The 18,850-nt window shown below is 43.4% G+C and overlaps 1 protein-coding gene across 9 annotated transcripts; it reads right to left on the bottom strand.

The window, feature by feature from the left end:
* Positions 1-1,451: 1,451 nt before the first annotated feature.
* Positions 1,452-11,083, bottom strand: Amz2 (archaelysin family metallopeptidase 2). Of its 9 annotated transcripts, none has more exons than XM_069993139.1 (9): positions 11,003-11,067; positions 10,464-10,609; positions 9,693-9,785; positions 8,798-9,080; positions 8,099-8,272; positions 7,879-8,007; positions 5,147-5,310; positions 3,625-3,801; positions 1,452-1,629 (listed from the first exon to the last, which is right to left on the bottom strand). In XM_069993139.1, the coding sequence occupies exons 4-9, from the start codon at positions 9,078-9,080 to the stop codon at positions 1,474-1,476; spliced, it is 1,083 nt and encodes a 360-aa protein (XP_069849240.1). In that variant the 5' UTR covers positions 9,693-9,785; positions 10,464-10,609; positions 11,003-11,067; the 3' UTR covers positions 1,452-1,473. The 9 variants fall into 9 exon arrangements, with proteins under 9 accessions (XP_069849240.1, XP_069849244.1, XP_069849242.1 ...); XM_069993143.1 differs by having other exon boundaries at positions 10,464-10,591; positions 11,003-11,066; XM_069993141.1 differs by having other exon boundaries at positions 11,026-11,057.
* Between the last annotated feature and the right edge of the window lie 7,767 nt (positions 11,084-18,850).

Here is an 18,850-nt window from a genome sequence, read left to right as displayed (position 1 = left end):
AAAAAAAAAAGAAGAAAACTAATTACCCTTAAGTCTGAAGATGGCAAAGTGGAAAATGCTCTTAGTGTCAGCTCACAGGCAGCCAGGAAAACGATATAGTCTCATTTCTACATTTCCAGGACATGGTGATATAGCAGAGGTGGTTTTTCAAGTCCAGGCTTATCAACCTGCTTGCCACCATGGCAACTGTCACTACCTGCAGGGTCTCCATCATGGGAATCACGGCCTCCCAGCAGATCACTCACAGCATCCTCTCCCCATCAAACACCTCACAATGCAAACTAAGCAAGGCATTACAGGAATAAGCCTCAATCTTCTCTAAGCTATAGACTGAGAGCACACACATAAACATAAATATCAACCCAAGGTCAGTTATAGCTCAGAATGGCAATGTAACCTCACCCCAAGGTGCTGTAGGCCAAGTATCACTTATATTCTGTGTGTGTGTGTGTGTGTGTGTGTATGTGTGTGTGTGTGTGCATACACAGGCACTGATACAGGGGTCTTAACTCAGAGCCTCAAGCTATTGCTTGGCATTTTTGACTCAAAGCTCTATTTCTGGCTTTCTAAGGGTTGTCTAGAAATACATGTCTCTCAGGTGTGTCTACCTGGACTGTTTTTGAACCATAACCCTCAAATCTCAGCCTCCTGAGTAGCAAGGATTTCAAGTGTAAGCCACTAAAACCCGGCTCTTATAAATATTTTTGAGAGGGGGGGCATACCTTAAACTGTTAAAATCTGTCACAAGCTGTTGCTTTTTTTTTTTTTTAGAGAGATCAGCTGATAAAAAGCAAAGAAAGAGATGAAAAGCACCCTAGAGGGTAGGAAATAATCACAGAAAAAGAGGGGTAGAGAATGAAAGACGAGCCTATGGAATTTCCTAATGGTGACTTACAGGGACAGCAGCATCTCTTCTAAAAACAAAAGCCACCTCTGCAAGACTGTTGGTTTATTCCCTGAAACATATATAGGGCTACTTTTAAAGTATTTATTTATGTAGTAGCTAGCTATTACTAATCTTAGCTTAGTTGTGAGACGTAAACATTTTAAAATAGAAATGATGTACTTACTGCCTCAGAGCAGGCTAGTAAGATAAAATACTTTTTTTTTGGGGGGGGGTCCAGTTGTGGGGCCTGAACTCTGGGCCTAGGCATTGTCCCTCAGCTTTTCAGCTGAAGGCTAGCATTCTACCACGTGAGCCACAGCGTCACTTCCGGCTTTTTTTTTAATGCTTATGTGGTGCTGAGGAATCAAACCCAGGGCCTCATGCATGCAAGGCAAGTGCTCTACCACTGAGCCACTTTCCCAGCCTGATAAAATGCTTTTTACTTACAATGAACCTCCTTTCAGTCCTGCTACTTAAAAGAAGGTTCTAATCTGTTACTCAGACATTGTATAGAATGGGCAAATGGTTTTTTTTTTCCCCAATAAAGGACTCCACCCAATGAAAGTAATATGCAAGGACTGATTTAATTACTCCTGATTTTGGAGAACAGCAAGGCATTTTACCACCCACTCTCTCCATTCCTTAAAGGCTTCCACTGGTTTCGGCACACTCACAGCATTCTCACAGCTGGGCTTTGGAGCTGGTGTGTCAGTGCATTCCTCATCAATCCACCTCACCAGTGCCTGGAAAGACAGAAAACTTTCACATTTTATTTGCTCATCTACTTTTTTTTTTAATAGAATTTTGTGCTGGTACTAGGGCTTGAACTCAGAGCCTGGACATTGTCTCTTAGCTTTTTTGCCTTATCATTTGAGCCAAAGCCCCACTTCAGGATTTTTTGCTGGATAATTGGAGATAAGAGTCTTACAGACTTTCCTGCCCAGGCTGCCTTCCAACCAGGAACCTCAGATCTCAACCTACTAAGTAGCTAGGATTACAGTCGTGAGCCACTGGCATCCAGCTAAATATCTACATTTTAGTGAATCAAGCACAACAGTCAGGCAAGAAAAAAACATTGGCATTCAGTGTTGTCTACACTGTGATCAAATCTATTAACTCATGAAGACTGAATTTGATAAAGATTGCCATGAATATAAAATAGCACAGATGACATATTGAATGAAATAGCATAGACTATATACATATTTGTAAGAGTATCAGAGGAAAAATGATGAAAAAGTAAATACACTATTCTTATACTATTTAATTTCAAATGGTAGAATAATAATAGCTTTATTTCCTCAACTTATTAAATACCCTATAAGACATTTCATTATACTTTTAGTTTAATATAAGTGGACACAAAGGCTTAGAAAGACATGTATGCAAAGACACAGATATAGATACATACATACATACATATATATATATATATATATATATTTTTTTTTTTTGGTCAGTCATGGGGCTTGAACTCTGGGCCTGGGCCCTGTGTCTGAGCTCTTCAGCTCAAGGCTAGTGCTCTACCACTTGAGCCACAGAGACACTTCAGGTTTTCTGGTGGTTAACTGGAGATAAGAGTCTCATAGACTTTCCTGCCAGGCTGGCTTTGAACCTCAATCCTCAGATCTCAGCCTCCTAAGTAGCTAGGATTACAGGTGTGAGCCACCGGCACCTGGCAGATGTACACTTTTTGTGTGACAGTACTGTGGTTTGAACTTGGGACCTCATACTTGACTAGATAAGTACTATACTGCTGAACCACACTTCCAGCCCTGAATGTAGACATTTAAGTCCACACACATACATACCAATATGTGTGGACACACATGCATACATATGAAAATTACTTTTCCTCTTTTCTCTTAAAGGAAATCATCCCCTCCTCCTAATGGGCATAATCACATATGCACATTTATATGACTTACAAGAATGAACTTTACTACACATATCAATATTTACTTTTTTTTTTTTTTTTTGTCGGTTGTGGGGCTTGAACTCTGGGGCTGAGCGCTGTCCCTCAGCTCTTTAGCTCAAGGCGAGTGCTCTACCACTTAAGCCACAGCGCCACTTCTGGTTTTCTAGTGGTTTATTGGAGTTAAGAGTCTCATGGACTTTCCTGCCTGGGCTGGCTTTGAACCGGGATCCTCAGATCTCAGCCTCCTGAGAAGCTAGGATTACAAGCATGAGCCACCGGTGCCCAGCCTCAATATTTATTTTCTTTTGCAAAGTCAATCAATCTCTCTTGTCCTAAATAGATTGGAAATAAACTGTCACCATTAGCCATTGAATTGTAAGTGTGAGACAGAGTCAAGATGAAGTTTTTAAGGGAGAGGATTCTTTGCTTTTTTTTTTTTTTTTTTTTTTTTGTCGGTCGTGGGGCTTGAACTCTGGGCCTGGGCGCTGTCCCTCAGCTCTTCAGCTCAAGGCGAGCGCTCTACCACTTGAGCTACAGCGCCACTTCCGATTTTCTGGTGGTTTATTGGAGATAGGAGTCTCACGGTCTCTCCTGCCCGGGCTGGCTTTGAACCGCGATCCTCAGATCTCAGCCTCCTGTGTAGCTAGGATTACAGGCGTGAGCCACCAGCACCCGGCTGCTTTTTTTTTTTTTAAACCACAACTTCCTGCATGTTCCTACAATGATTTCCTCTGATAAATCATCACCCTACAGGATCTAATAGAACATGTCAGCTTGCTACTTAAATAATCACTTCCCTCTAATCAGCCCCCAAATTTACCTTGTATCTTTCCACAATATTGAAGCCAATAGCGCACTGTAACTTGCGCAAGCAGATAGGGCAAAGGTTTAGAGGACGCCGATCAGCTTCTTCCAAGTGGTTGGAGCCTTGCATTAAGCATGCAAGCCACTGGCAGTGTCTCAGTCCAAATATGTGCCCAATCTCATGGGTTAAAGTCTGCAAGACATTCAACACTGTAGCATTACAGCACCACCATCATCAAGTTATACATCACTTTGTCTGCTTTTCCAAGAAACAGATTTACAGGAATTAACTCAGAGTTTCAGATCTCCAGACTTAGTAATCCATCGTTTCCTAAATGTCCCAATGCCTTACTTGCTTTGCTTAACATCCTCTGGACCACACTTTGTCCTTCCCTACTGCTGACTGTTGGATGGTTAACATCATCTGGAGGGAGCAGTCTTGGGTGTTGTGGGAAGCTTTCCAGCATTCCTAGCCTCTATCCACTAGATAACAGGAGAACCCTCCCCAACTGTGGCCATGGACAATGTCTCCAGACCCCTGGGTAGTAAATTCATCCTTGGTTGAGAACACTTAACTCTAGGTCAGGTTACTTATTACAGTTCAGATCTTGGGCCTTTTCCACCCCACCCACCCCCCATCCCCCACCCCCGGTTCCAACTGGGAGGAAGAGTCGGGGCTTGATCTGCTGGTAATAAGGACACTACTGGAACCTTCTTTGAGCTTAACAGTTCTAAGAGGCTTATTTCTCAAAGCCCAACAAATAGTTCTGGGGAAAGCAGAACATGTTAAGCTATGAAACTAAGGGGGAAATGGGAGGACAGGCTTTCCAAAGGGCTGCAAGCTGTGTGTGTTGCAAGGAGCAGGAGGGGAGGGAGATGTTAGGAAGAGTCACAGAAGTGTTCCCGGAGAGGCCAGAAAACAAAGGTTCTCCAACCTCCATGGGAAGGAAAGCAGTTTTTTCTCTGTGGTCATAGCAGCCTGAATGAGAATACTGGAATCCAAGAACGATTAACTGTGAGGACAAAGGAACAGCCAAGTCTGCCTATGGCAGCAGGACCAAACCTCGCACCAGTATTGTAAAGTTTGTTGTAAAGGCATCCAGTTAAAATTCTGTCTTTATTGATTATTTTAGTCCAGTAAGAGCAACCAAAAGTATACAAATGATCCAAATTCACTTATGTACTTGATAGTATATGCCCTAAGCAATTACAATCTCTCTCTCATTTTTTTTTAATGTTCTTGTAGTTTTTTTGGTTTTTGTTGTTGTTGTGTTTTTTTTTTGTCAGTCATGGGGCTTGAACTCTGGGCCTGAGCACTGCCTCTCAGCTCTTCAGCTCAAGGTGAGCGCTCTACCACTTGAGCCACAGTGCCACTTCTAGTTTTCTGGTGGTTTATTGGAGATAAGAGTCTCACGGAGTTTCCTGCCCGGGCTGGCTTTGAACCATGATCCTCAGATCTCAGCCTCCTGAGTAGCTAGGATTATAGGTGTGAGCCTCCAGCACCCGGCTTGTTCTTGTAGTATTTTTAAACAACTTACCTTACAGGATCGCAGCAGCAATGCACTAGTGATGTCAGGAACATAGTAGTTATTAAAGATGGAATAGTCACTAGAAGATACTCTCTTAGGCTTCTTCACCTTGCCCTTATAGTGGGAGCTATAGAAATCCTTGCCATACCTGGCAAAGCTGAATATCCCCACACCTGTAAAGAGAACAGCAACCACAGGTGGAGGGTGAGATTCCTACAGGAAGATGCTTGCTAGAACATCTACTCAGAGAGTGCACCTCGGTACTACTATTCCCAGAGTCTAATACACTTAGGATTTGCCAACATAAAGAGGACTTTTCCCCCTGGTTTCCCTATCAGAATCTTTACCTGCTACCCAATTTGCTTTCCTCTGTGAAATTTAATGGTCAAAATGAAAAATGTCAAGCCAAGTGCCAATGGCTCACACCTATATTTCTAGTGGGGAGGGGGAGTGGGAGGAGCTAAAAATGGGAAGATTACTGGCTCAAGGCCATTGTAGGCAGTAAACTTTACTTCTTAACTCATCACTGGATGCAAGAGTCTGGGCCTGTCATGGCAAGCAAAGTGGGAAGCTGAGGTCAGGAGGACAGAAGTTCCAGGCCAGGGTAGAAAAGTCCATAAGATGTCATCTCCACAAAGGGACGCTGGGCAAGGTGGTCCACCCCTGTGATCCTCACAACTACAGGAAACATAAAGTAGGAAGATTGCAGTCCAGGTGTGTGTCTGGGTGGGAAGTGAGTCCCTATTCTAAAAAATAACCAGTGACGAACAAGGCTGGAGGCATGGCTCAGCAGTGAAGTGCCAACCTAGCCAAGTGCCTTTAAACTCCAGTACTACCACCCCTCCAAAAAAAAAAAGTTGTTTTTTTTTTCAAAACCACTGTAAATGGAGTCATGAAAAATAACCCCATGAACACAGTCATGATGATCACCTGCAGAAACAACACACAGATCTCTGCTTCACTTACCTCTAGCAAGGGCTCCTGGCTTCCTCTCATGTCCCACCTTGGCCCTTGATATCTCAAAAATATGGTTTGGAGCACGACTTTGGGCATTAACCTCCTCCTTCCCCCTCACTCTTTTGTAAAGTACAGCACACTTCTATTTTGTGGGTGGTATCCGGTGACCAGAATAAATACCCTGGTCACTGACTTCCTGTGTAACATTTACAGTTCTATCTACCATCTCTGACTGCACAGACTGCACAGCTTGCCACATAACTCACTGTGGGAGACTGTTGTATAACTGGACTTGTTTACATGATCACTTTTATTTATGCCACTCTTTCAGCTCCTTCTTTAATCATGTTCCATTTTGCTTTGCAGTATTGGGGATGGAATCCAGAGCCCTGCTCAAACTAACCAAGGGCTCTGTGTTCTTAGCCCCTGACACTTTTTTTTTTTTTTTTTTGGTAAGGAAATAAACTCAGAGGAAGTTTATCCACTGCAATTTGATTCAGAAGAATGTTCCTTACCTCATTTTCAGAAAGTGAGAGGTGAAATTTAGGATAAGATATTATTCTGGAGATTAAGAAAAAAACTACATCAATTCACATACTTATGTAAAGTGACCTCCTCTGGCCAAACAACTGTGAGACTACTTTATATAATAGTATTGTTTGGAAAAGTATGCCTTCTGTTTCTTACAAATAGATGACCACTTTACTAGTAATAAATGTTTCTCAATTTTAAAATATCCAACTTCAAACCTGTGGTATGATACTGTCTCACTGCATCTCAGAGTCTTCCTGCAACTTTGTTTTTTTTTTTGTTTTTTTTTGTTTTTTTTTTTTTTTGTCGGTCATGGGGCTTGAACTCCGGGCCTGGGCGCTGTCCCTCAGCTCTTCAGCTCAAGGCGAGCGCTCTACCACTTGAGCTACAGCGCCACTTCCGGTTTTCTGGTGGTTTATTGGAGATAGGAGTCTCACGGTCTCTCCTGCCCGGGCTGGCTTTGAACAGCGATCCTCAGATCTCAGCCTCCTGAGTAGCTAGGATTACAGGCGTGAGCCACCAGCGCCCGGCTTCTCCCTGCAATTTTACCAAGTCTCATCATCACAAAAATCTTTAAAAACATATCCTTCTCTCAAAAAAAATAGTTGAAAATAGAAATAAATGTATCCTGACCTCAAAGGTACAAGATAAACTAGCTAGCAATAGCATAATTGGGTCTGAGTGTTCTTCCTTAGCTTTTTCACTCCAAGTTGATGCTCTATCACTTGAGCCAGACCTCCACTTTCAGGTTTCTACTGATTAAGTGGAAATAAGAGTCTTTTGGGCTTTCCTGCCTCAGGCTGGCTTTAAACTACAAGCCTCAGATCTCAGCCTCCTGAACAGTTGGGATTACTGGTGTGAGCCACCAATTCCTGGCCTTGAAGTTATTTTTAATGTTTCCATTTCTTCCAGGTTAACAACTGAAGGAGGAACTTCTGGTTAAAAGTTAGCAAGAGAAAAATGACCCAATATCCAAGACAGCTTGTTGGTAGGGTCATGGCAGGGGAACTGCCCGTAGGACTTTCATGTGACATAGGTAACATTACCTCAAGGTCAAACAGCTAGGGAGAAACCCAGATCAGAGTCTCTGGAGAATCTACTTCCCACAATAGCATGAATGGTCCTTCATTGCAAATACCATACAGTTTTAAATATCAAAGCTATCATTGGCTAGAATGCTTTCTCTTTTAATATCTTCAAATATTCTCACGTTACAGAAGTTTCTACCATCAAACAATGTCAAAAAGGAATACCATCCGTCAAAGAGGCCTGTCCAAAGACAAAGTTCCAGGAGTCTCTTGGGTAAAGATCTATCATTGTTATCCCCACAACACAGAAGGCATCTTCACGTTTCTTCTTTTTTAAAAACGTCAGGATATGTCCTATTTTAAAAAGAAATATATATGTGTGTTTGCATACATCAGACATGAAATTTCCTTTGGTAAATTCCAGCTGTAAAGTTGCTGCATTCACCTGCATGAATCTGTAGGTTCTGTGTGTGATCGTTAACTCGAAAGGAACACTTTGTGGCAGAAACAGACACTGGTTCTAGGAGTTTTACTGTCAGACCATAGAAAAATGCTTCACAGTAGCTCTTCAGCCACTTAATATATTCTTCGCTGATAACTCTGGTGTTTGCCAGAGATCCTATAATAGTGGAGACAATTTTAAGACTTTACAATGATCAAAATATCCAATCTTGCCTTCACTCTATAAGCTAGTAATTTGACATTACAAAAACAATAATCGCTATGTTTCTAAACACAGTTACTGGTGGCAAAATGTTCATTTTTAAGTCAGTTTAGTACAAAACCTCTTCAATGAGCATCACAAGTTATCATAATCTATGCCAATATCACAATGAAACCCTTCATTTTGGTACAATCATACACTAATGCAAAATACTGACAAGTGGACTGCTGCCTACCATGTACAAGGTCCAAGATTCAATTTCCAACTCTTAAAAAAATCATAAAAGTTTGCCACTTAAACCAGGTGTAATGGCACATGACTATAATCCAAGTACTTGGGAAGCTGAAGTAGGAGAATCTTGAGTTTGAGGCCAGCCCAGACTACAGTTCAAAACAGGCTTGCCTCCACATGAATCAGGCCAACAATCCAAAGAGTCTCTGACCACAGCACCACTGCAAAGCAAATCACACAAAACCATACCTATAGACTGTATATAAATAGTGTGCTTCTCTGGAGTCGGTGTCTTTCTGTAGGCATCACTGAAAAACTGTTCAAAGTCTTGGGGAGCCTCAGGGTGGGAAATAATCCAATCTGACTGTGATTGAAAAGTAATAGGCTTAAAGAGATCACTGGTTGGCTGGAAAGCTTCATTCATTAAGCGTTGTTCCCCAGCATCTAGTTTCTCATACTGTGACACAAGCACTGGGTTCTTTGAGATGAGGGCAGTTTTTAGTGTCTGTTCAGAGTGCCGAAATACGTACATCTGAAAAAAAAAAAGATAGATAAAAACACATTGGGGACTTTCACCTATTCATGAGATATACATTTCTCATTGCTCCCTAGATTGGTATGACTGATTGCTAAATGTCTTAGAATAGTCACATTTAGAGTAGTTTCTCTACTTTCTGTTTCCCTGGGGACATTATCCAAGGCATTGAAAACCATTCAATCCATCCTCATACAGAATCTGTTTTTCTTATAAAAATTAGTGGTGAGCCAAGGTGGTAGTGTACTCCTGTAATTCCAATATTCAGAAGGCTGAGACAGGGTTATCATAGTTCAAGACCAGTCTGGTCTACACTGTGAGACTGTCTCCAAAATCAAACCAAACAACCAACCAAAGAAGCAAACAGAACGTAATGGTGTCCTAATATCCGATGTTGCTCTGTCATAATAACCACAATATGAGGTGACTCATTAGAGCCACATGAAATAAACTCCATTGTTTCCAGTGTGACTCAAAGATAGTCAACAATCGAACATAAAGAGAAGGCATCTAAGTACCCACTTCTGTGACTTAGCTGCAGGCTGACAAGCTGTCTCAGCTGCCTCAGTCATGACACTCTGGGGATGTCTAATCAAAAGCCAGACTCACAATGACAGTTGTCTTCCATTCACTTTGTGCTCCTATGTATAGCTTTCATCCTTCAGTTGAGTGGATCAAACAGATGTAATACCAGGAAGGTTTCTGAGTTGGAAAAGGAAACAATTGAATTATCTCTGTCTCCATCCTATCAGATTTTCTGATTATCTAGGTTTTCAGTTTAGTGACGTGAGAGCTAAGAGGAAATGTTAAGCTGATTTTTATTCTCTGGAATCAATTGAAGTTCTAATTTGCACATAGAATCATCCTCATTACTACATATCTGGAGTAAACTGTGACTTTTTTGCATTGGTATTATGGCTTGAATTCAGGGTCTCACACTCCTACTTGGCTTTCTCTACTCAAGACTGGCACTCTGGGCTGTGAATGAGGCTTAGTGGTAGAGTGCTTGCCTAGTATGCATGATGCCTTGGGTTCATAACCAGAAAAAGCCATAAGTGGTGCTGTGGCTCAAGTGGTAGAGAGCTAGCCTTGCACAAAAGCAGCTCAGGGACAGTGCCCATGTCTTGAGTTCAAGCCCCAGGACTGGAAAAAAAAAAAAAAAAAGACTTGCCACTCTACCATTTGAGCCACAGTTCCCATTTCCAGCTTTTCGGTGGTTAACTGGAAATAAAGAGTCTCATGGATGTGTCTGCCTTGGCCTGGCAGATCCTCTAATCTCAGCCTCCAGAGTATATAGGTGAGAGCCACTGGCACGGGGCAAAAATCTGATTTCTACGGGATAGTAATATAAAACAAAGCGTTCTCTTCTAGCCCACCTACCTTTATAAAGGAGGAAGGCTCCATTGAAGTGTTTCCCTTACAAGGACTAGCATATTCGGAAAAGTGTTATGGAGGGCTCTACTTTTGGAAAGGCAGGGTGAAAGGTCAGGAGGCCTGCATGTCCAGGTCTAATACGGGTGGAGACGCTAAATTAGAAGAGGGGCAGAAGAGGCAACACAGGGTCACCACGGGGGGGCGGGGGAGAGGGGAGGAATGATCAGGAATATCCCAGGAGACAGCGTCTGATCACCCGAGCTGGTTGCCCATAGCAACTCCCATTTCGGGCTCGGTCCAGTCCAGGCGTGACCCAGTCCCCGCGTGAGGGTGGGGTGGGGCCTCTCCCGGGACTCTCGGCTGGCCTCCTCTCCTCCTCAGGGACCTTATCAACTAAGCCCGGGCCTCGCACCGGGTGGCATCCCGCCCCCCGCCCGCGGTCCCCGCAGCTTCCGCAGCGGCCACCCCGCCCACATCCGCATCCCTCCCTACCGACCGCGGCCGCTCCTACCCCCGCCCCGTCCTCTCCAACTGGGCGGTCCTACCCTGATAGGCCCCGTGCGCCCACCTCACCCGGACAGGCCTCGCCTCGGCTCCACCCTCCCGCCTCCCGCGGCCGCCCCAGCACGCGTGCGTCCCCCCCGACCCCGCCCACAGGCGCCGCCGCGCCCCGCCGTCTTTAGTTCCGCCCCTTCAAGGCCTCGCCCTCCATTCCGGATGCGTCCATTGGTCCAATGCATGCCCGCTGCTTTAGCTCCGCCCCCAAGGGCCCCGCCCAACGGGTCCCGCCCTGTTCGCGTCACGCCTCCTCGCCACGCGCGGAGACGCGCGGCCGCTGCGGCCGGCGGGGAGCTCGAGTTTGCGGTCTTCCCTGAGCGGCTGGTGACGGGAGGGCGACCAGGTACCGAAACTCGCCCCGGTCCTCGCCTTCTTCCGCTCTGGCCCCGAAGGCGGCGCCGCGGCCCGCCCCCGTCCCCGCCTTTTCCCCCTCTTGCCCGGGAGGGGGCGCCGCGGCCCGGGTTCCCGCGCCCGGGTTCCCGCGGGCCGGGCCGGGTTACCCCCCGGCCGCTGGGGCCCAGCCACCTGCGGCGGAGGCCGCATTTCCCTTCGGGCCCGCGGGGACCGCCGGCCGTGGTTTTGCAAAGCGTGGGGCCTTGAGTTAATGTAACCACCGCGTGCAAAAGAAGTCATCCGCGACGGCGGGTTGACGCAGAGCGGGGCCCCTGCGTTTGTGTGGGGACCTGCATGCGCGGGCGGTGTGGCTCTGTGGCCTGTGAGGCAGACAGACCCGCCATCCTCCAGGGCCTGGGGGTTCCCGGGAAGGTCAGCAAGCTCTGACCCCAAGGGATCCTTCAGCCCTGAGCAGTTAAGCGAATCGAAGCACAGGGTTCCCCCCCATCAATACCTCTCCCCTCAACCCCCACGTGCACCTGTGTGGCCCCCCTGATGCAGGCCACCCGCCAGGCATCATACATGGTGGTTGAAGCCTTTGAAGGTGCAGAACTTTAGGGGCTTCCAAGAAAGTCTACACCCCACACACCCTTTCTTACCTCCTGACCCTTTCCAACCCCATTCCTTCTCCCCCAGGCATCATCTCATTGGTCCCTAACAGTTTCTTACCAAGCAACCGTGGGGAAGCCCTGTCCTATTAAAAATCTGTTTTCCAAAACCCACCTCTGCCCTCTGGTTTTCTTCCAAGATTTCACCTTAAGGAGCATCTTATTTTTATTTGTCTCTGGGCCCCGTTTTTCTCTCATAGCCCGCCCACAAAAACATTACTATTTTGTCATGTAGTTAGGGCATGCCTATCATCTTAGTTACTCAGGGGTTTGAGATCCTGAGGTTCACAGTGGGAGTGAGGGGGAGTCTGAGAGATTCCATCTCCAACAAGGAAAAAGCAGGCAGGGTTCAAGTGGTAGAGCATTAACCATAACCAGCTAGTTCTTCAAGGGGGAGGGGAAGCACTCACATTCCTGTTTTCATTTTCTCGTTATTGTCCTGTCACTGCAAAACAACTACCGGTAGGTACTCTTTGAGGTCAGGACAATTTGCCATACTGTTATTTCCTCATCCTAATTCTCCTTCTTAGTCTTCAGGAATGACACACATGGTTTCTGAATGACTTCAACACTTTTCATATTTTTACCTCCTCTATTCTTAACCCCTGGTTGACTCTCCTTAGAAGATGTTAACTTGGTGTATTTGATCTTTTCACCTCCTAGGATCACCCAGCCTCTTATTTGTTTACCCTTCTAGATGTCAGAAACCTTAGATTTTTTTTTTTCTCTTTGATTACAATACCCTGAATCCATTCTCCACTAAAATGCTTCATTCTGTAACTGTTCTCAAAATTTCATATTGAGAACACTGATATATTCTTTTACAGTGTTTGAGATCTAGCAAATAACTTATACTAGCCTGTTGACCTGTCTCCTACGAGCCCTTTGGCCTAAAGGTGGAGATAGCTTGAACCCTCTATTTACTGGCCTCTGAACTGTTCCAATTACTTAACCTCTTGATTGTCTCTACTTCGCAAGATGGAGATGACAATAGCACAGACCCTACGGGATTCCAGGGAATAAATGAATTCGTTTGGACATAGTACCCTTTGACTGAATGACTGACCCCTAGCTTCCTAAGGGGTCCTTTACCTCAGTTACTTCCTCTTCAGTAAACTCCTAACACCACCCCTCACAACAAAGCCCTTCTGTTTGCTTAGTGTCTAGTGCATACTGCTATCATGGTCCTTAGTGAAAGGATTATAACCTATTTCATTCCTGATGTGAGAGCTTAAGGATAATGACTTTTTTCCAGGTACCTGAAACATAAAAGATAGTCATTAGGACTTAAAAAACATTTTTTAGATAGCCCAAGCTGACCTGGAACCCGTGATCCTCCTGCCTCAGCCTCCAAGTGCTAGTATTACAGGCATGTTCCACCACTTGGATAGTGAACTTTGTGATTGTTCAAAAATGTTCTGCATGGATTCAAAGTACCTAATATTTGATTTTGGTCTTTTCTTTTTAAACCCTAGTACTTAGGATTTCTTAGAGCTTTTTTTTTTTTTTTTTAAAGAATAAAGGAGCCAGGCACTGGTTGTTCATGCCTGTAATCCTGGCTACTAAGGAAGCTAAGATCTGAGGATCACAGTTCAAAACCAGCCCAGGCAGGAAAGACTGTGAGACTCTTATCTCCAATAAACAACTCAGAAAACTGGAAGTGGTGCTGTGGCTCAAGTGGTAGAGTTCTAGCCTTGAGCTGGAGAGCTGAGAGACAGCGCCCAGGCCCAGAGTTCAAGCCCCACGACCAACCAAAATATAAATAAAAAAAGGAAAACATTTTCTAGTAAGATATGTTTTGATTGTTAACATACAGGCACAGAATGAACTATAGATATTCAAGTGTACTACAGGTTTTGATTTTTAGAAATTAGTTACAGGGGCTGGGAAGGTGGCTCAGTGGTAGAGTGCTTGCCTTGCATGTATGAGGCCCTGGGTTCGATTCCTCAGCACTGCATAAGCAGAAAAAGCTGGAAGTGGTGCTGTGGCTCAAGTGGTAGAGTGCTAGCCTTGAGCTAAAGAGCTGAGGGACAGTGCCCAGACCCAGAGTTCAGGCCCCACGACTGACAAAAATTAGTGTTATATGTATATGTACATATATGTGTGTATATATACACATACATATATGGTATAGTATATATATGACATGTACACATATTTTATGTATTAGAGATGTAAGTGCTCTCACAGTACTTGCCTAGTGTTCACAAGGCCCAGGGGTTGGTCCGTTGCATCATGAAACAACAACAAAATGAGTGTATATGCCAGTGATGCACCATTAAAAAAGAAAAATTCATAACAAGAACACTAGACACAGGGAAGAAATGCAACATACATGGTAGTGAAGTATTTAAAAATAGGCTTTACAAGCCCGGCGCTGGTGGCTCACGCCTGTAATCCTAACTACTCAGGAGGCTGAGATCTGATGATCAGGGTTCAAAGCCAGCCCGGGCAGGAAAGACTGTGAAACTCCTATCTCGAATAAACCACCAGAAAACTGGAAGTGGCACTGTAGCTCAAGTGGTAGAGCACTCGCCTTGAGCTGAAGAGCTGAAGGACAGTGCCCAGGCCCAGAGTTCAAGCCCCACGACCGACAAAAAATAAAAAATTAAAAAAATAGGCTTTACAAATCAAAAGGGAAAAGGTGAACACCAGGGTGTAAAAATAATCACAGAGGGCTGGGAAGGTGGCTCAGTGGTAGAGCACTTGCCTTGCATGCATGAGGCCATGGGTTCAATTCCTCAGCACCACATAAGCAAAAAGAAAACCGGAAGTGGCGCTGTGGCTCAAGTGGTAGAGCTGAAGAGCTGAGGGACAGCGCCCAGGCCCAGAGTTCAGGCCCCATGACCGGACTCCCCCCCCAAAAAAAAAAATCACAGAAACAGATTATTTGGTTTGTTAACAGTGTTCAAGCTTATAGAAAAGTGGCAAAAAAGAATCTCATGTAATATTAACCCAGGTTCCCAACTGTTAACATTTTACCTTATTTGGTTTAAAGTAAAAATCAATCTCTCTCTCTCTCTCCTCTCTTCTTTTTGCTGAACGATTTGAGAGTAAACTGCACACATGATGTTTCTTTCTCCTAACTACTCCAGAATATATTTCCTAAAAACAAGCACATTATCACCGGTAGCCAGAGCACAATTAAAACATGAGTTTCTGGTGATATCTGAAACTCCCATCTAACATCACCAGGTTTATTCTAGTTTCCCTATTATCATATTTTTGCTACCTTTCCCAGTAATAAGCCTGGCTCTCACTGCCCTGTGGTAGAATATGCACTAAAAGTAATTTCAAATTGCTAATCCATACTGTTGCAGACAAACGGTCTTGCCAATTAGCACTCTTCAGTAATTATTTATGGTTCTTATAAACCAGATAATATGTTAAAATACTTTTGCTCAAAATATTGAGTTTATCTGTCCCATCCTTCACTGTACCTTTTAGCATAGTAACCGTATTAATAAGATATAATTAGGGTCTTGTTTTTGGTGTGTATTTTACATTCTGTTTTTAGTATTTTCCTTCAATCTTGTTATTGCTTCTCTCTCTCTCTCTCTCTCTCTCTCTTTCTTTCTTTCTTTCTTTCTCTCTCTTCCTCCCTCCCGTCCTCCCTCCCTCCCTCCCTCCCTTCCTTCCTTCCTTCCTTCCTTCCTTTCTTCCTTTCTTCCTTTCTCTTTCCTTCCTTCCTTTGATTGCATGATACATTAGCATAATTATTATAAGGTTTGCTTTTGTTGTATTTTATTTTTTGGTGGTATTGGGTTTAAAACTCAGGGACTCATACCTGGTCCTCTGTCCTTTCTAGGTGATTCTCTCTTTCCTACTTTTTTCCATCCCCTTTCAACCCCTCCTAAATCCACACCTGAATTTTGTTTACCCTGACATGCTACTAGTTATTCACTAAAATTAGCCATCAAACTATCATTGCTCTTCTTAGTTCATTGATTATATTTAAAAACCTTAAACATACGAAAATATTCCAAGTACATGTTTTTCAAAGTATGGAAAGAATAATGGAAAGTAACGGTTTTCACCCTACAACCAACTTCCTAAGCTAAGGCTCTCAGCTCCTGGGCTATTTTCCCTAGTATTTATCTCCATGTTTTTAAACTGTATGTATAGTGAGATAACTTAATCTGTAAGTTTGTAGGGAGTACATATTGATCTGTTGTCATGACTCCTGTGACATCTCACATCCTCGATGTTTTATCACAAGTTTTAGTTGAATCTAGTCAGTATTTATATCATGATGATTACACAAACATTGATCATTGTGTTGAACTACAACATGTTGCACTATACCCATGTTTCTTTGTTCCAGACCTCTTTATCATTTTACTCGCGTTTATAATAGTTTCATTTCTGTGATTTGATTTCTTTCCAAAGTGGAATAAAATTTACCTGTTTTATAGTTACCTCCTCCCCAAATCTCTGCTGTTTTTAAAAAATGCTTCATCATGTCTTTTACATGTTACTGTTTTCTATGTAGCCCAAGTACTGGGGTTTCATTCTTCTCTGCTATAATCCGAACTTGTCCTCTGTAGGCCTGCTTCAGAGCTGTCCCCTGGAAGGCAACCTTACTCATTTGCTGGTTCTCCTGTTTCTTACATTTGTAACTTCTGTGTCTTCCTCTTTCTTGGCTTACTCCTTTAGCTTTAGTAGCACATCTCCCAGAACTTTCTAGAATAAAAGCGAATAGAAATAGTTTGAGATCTAGCATCTCTGAAAATGTTTGCATACTTAGTAAGGAGTTTCCCTGAGTAGCTATGGAATTCTAGGTTAAAAATCATTTCCATTCAGAATTGTAAAAAATTTGTTTCAGAGGGACTGAAGAGATGGCTCAGTGGTAGACTGCTTGCCTTGCATGCATGAAGCTCTGGGTTCGATTCCTCAGTAGCACATAAGCAGAAAAAGTCAGAAGTAGTGCTGTGACTCAAGTGGTAGAGTACTAGCCTTGAGCTAAAGAGCTGAGGGACAGTGTCCAAGCCCAGGAAAAAAAAAATTGTTTCAATTCGTCTGACCTCTATTGTTGCTACTGAAAATTTAATGCTATTTTGTCTTCAGGTCCTTTGTATGTCATGGGCTATTTTTAAAGTTTGACAAGAAATGTACTTATTACCTTACTTATGTAACTGTAACCCCTTGGTACATCACCTTAACAATAAAAAAATTGTTAGTGTCTCCTTTTTGTCCTTAGAATATAAAAGACTTGCCTTTAACTGAGCTTTTTTCCCCTGTTCATCTTGTAGCTCACTTAGTAGGCCATCTAATCACTCTTTTTTCTTTCCTTTTTTTTTGGTCAGGATCTTGCTATACAACTCAGACTGGCCTAGAACTCATGTGCCTTCTACTGGGATTCAAGGCATATCTCCCATGCCAATCTCAGCCTGTTAATCTTGAGATTCTATCCCTCCATTCTGAGAAATTTTTCTTGTACTGTTTCTTTGATAATTTCCTTTCCTCTATTTTCACTAGATGTTCAACTTTCAGGATCCTGACATGTTCTTATTTTTTCCTTTTACATATTTCCATCTCTCTTTTTTTTACTATTTTCTGAAGTTTTCATCAATTATTTTCTTTTATTTGAATATTTATTTTACAGGATTCTGTATCTTAATAGTCGAAAATTCTTCTTATCATCAGTGTTTATTTTGCATCTTCAATGCTTATGTCTTCTCCAAAATTCATTTGTTAAAACTTAATCCCCAAAGTAATAATATGAGAGGGAGTCCTTTTTGAACTGGGGATTGATTAGGTCATGACAGTGGAGCTCCGGGGAATAATATTCATGCTTTTTCTAAAGGAGACCCCAGAGAACCAGCTCATTCTTTCCACCACGTGAGGAGAAGAGGCATTACCTATGAACCAGAAAGTAGGCCCTGACAAGATACCAAGTCTGTCAGCACCTTGATCTTGACTTCCCAGCTTCTAGAAGTGTGATCAATTTCTGTTTCTAAGCTGTCCAGCCTGTGGTATTTTATTATAGCACCCTGAACTGACTAAGACATGTCCTTTCTCATTTTATGAGTTGACTATCTTAACTCTCTTTGGATAGTAACCATACTGCTTTTGAAGTTTTGTTCTGCTATCTCCTGTGTTGGTCTTTTTATATGTTACAACATCCCAGAAGCCTCTGGAGATCCTTGACTATCTGTTAATACTTCAGTTGGAAGCACAGAAAGCTGGTGGACAATTCAGAGTACATGAACTGGGGGCTGTTCCTTAGGGTTTTCATCTCTCTCTTCCTCCTCACTCACTGGGAAGAGCCTCCTCAATGTCCAAACATGAGCCTCCTCTCTGTGGGCACCCTGGATTTCCCAGGGAAGGATCATTTCCCATCTGTCCATGTTCTAGAAGCAGGGTGCAGTTGGAAGTTTAAGAGTCCCACAAATGCCGGGCGCCAGTGGCTCATGCCTATAAGCCTAGCTACTTAGGAGGCTGAGAGCTAAGGATCATGGTTCAAAGCCAGCCTGGGCAGGAAAGTCCGTGTAACACTTATCTCCAATTAACCACCAGAAAACCGGAAATGGCACTGTGGCTCAAGTGATAGAGCATTAGTCTTGAGCTGAAGAGCTCAGGGACAGCACCCAGGCCCACAGTTCAAGCCCCAAGACCTACAACAACAAAGAGTCCCACAAATGTGTGTAACTTCTGAATGTTTAACTCCCTGCTTTCCATTCCTATTCTGCTGACCCATTTTAACGTGAGAATACTTGAAGAGGGTGAGTGCTTCTTGTCATTCCCCTACTAGTATGAATTCATATCTGCTCTGCTTTTCTGCCAGCCCTTAGTTGATTGTCAGCTACTAGGAGGCAGTAACAAGTGGGAAGC

The sequence above is a fragment of the Dipodomys merriami genome, unplaced genomic scaffold (genome assembly GCF_024711535.1).
Source record: "Dipodomys merriami isolate MVZ:Mamm:240054 unplaced genomic scaffold, mDipMer1.0.p SCAF_42, whole genome shotgun sequence".
Classification (NCBI taxonomy): Eukaryota; Metazoa; Chordata; class Mammalia; order Rodentia; family Heteromyidae; genus Dipodomys; species Dipodomys merriami.
This window is presented reverse-complemented; position numbering and strand designations above follow the sequence as displayed.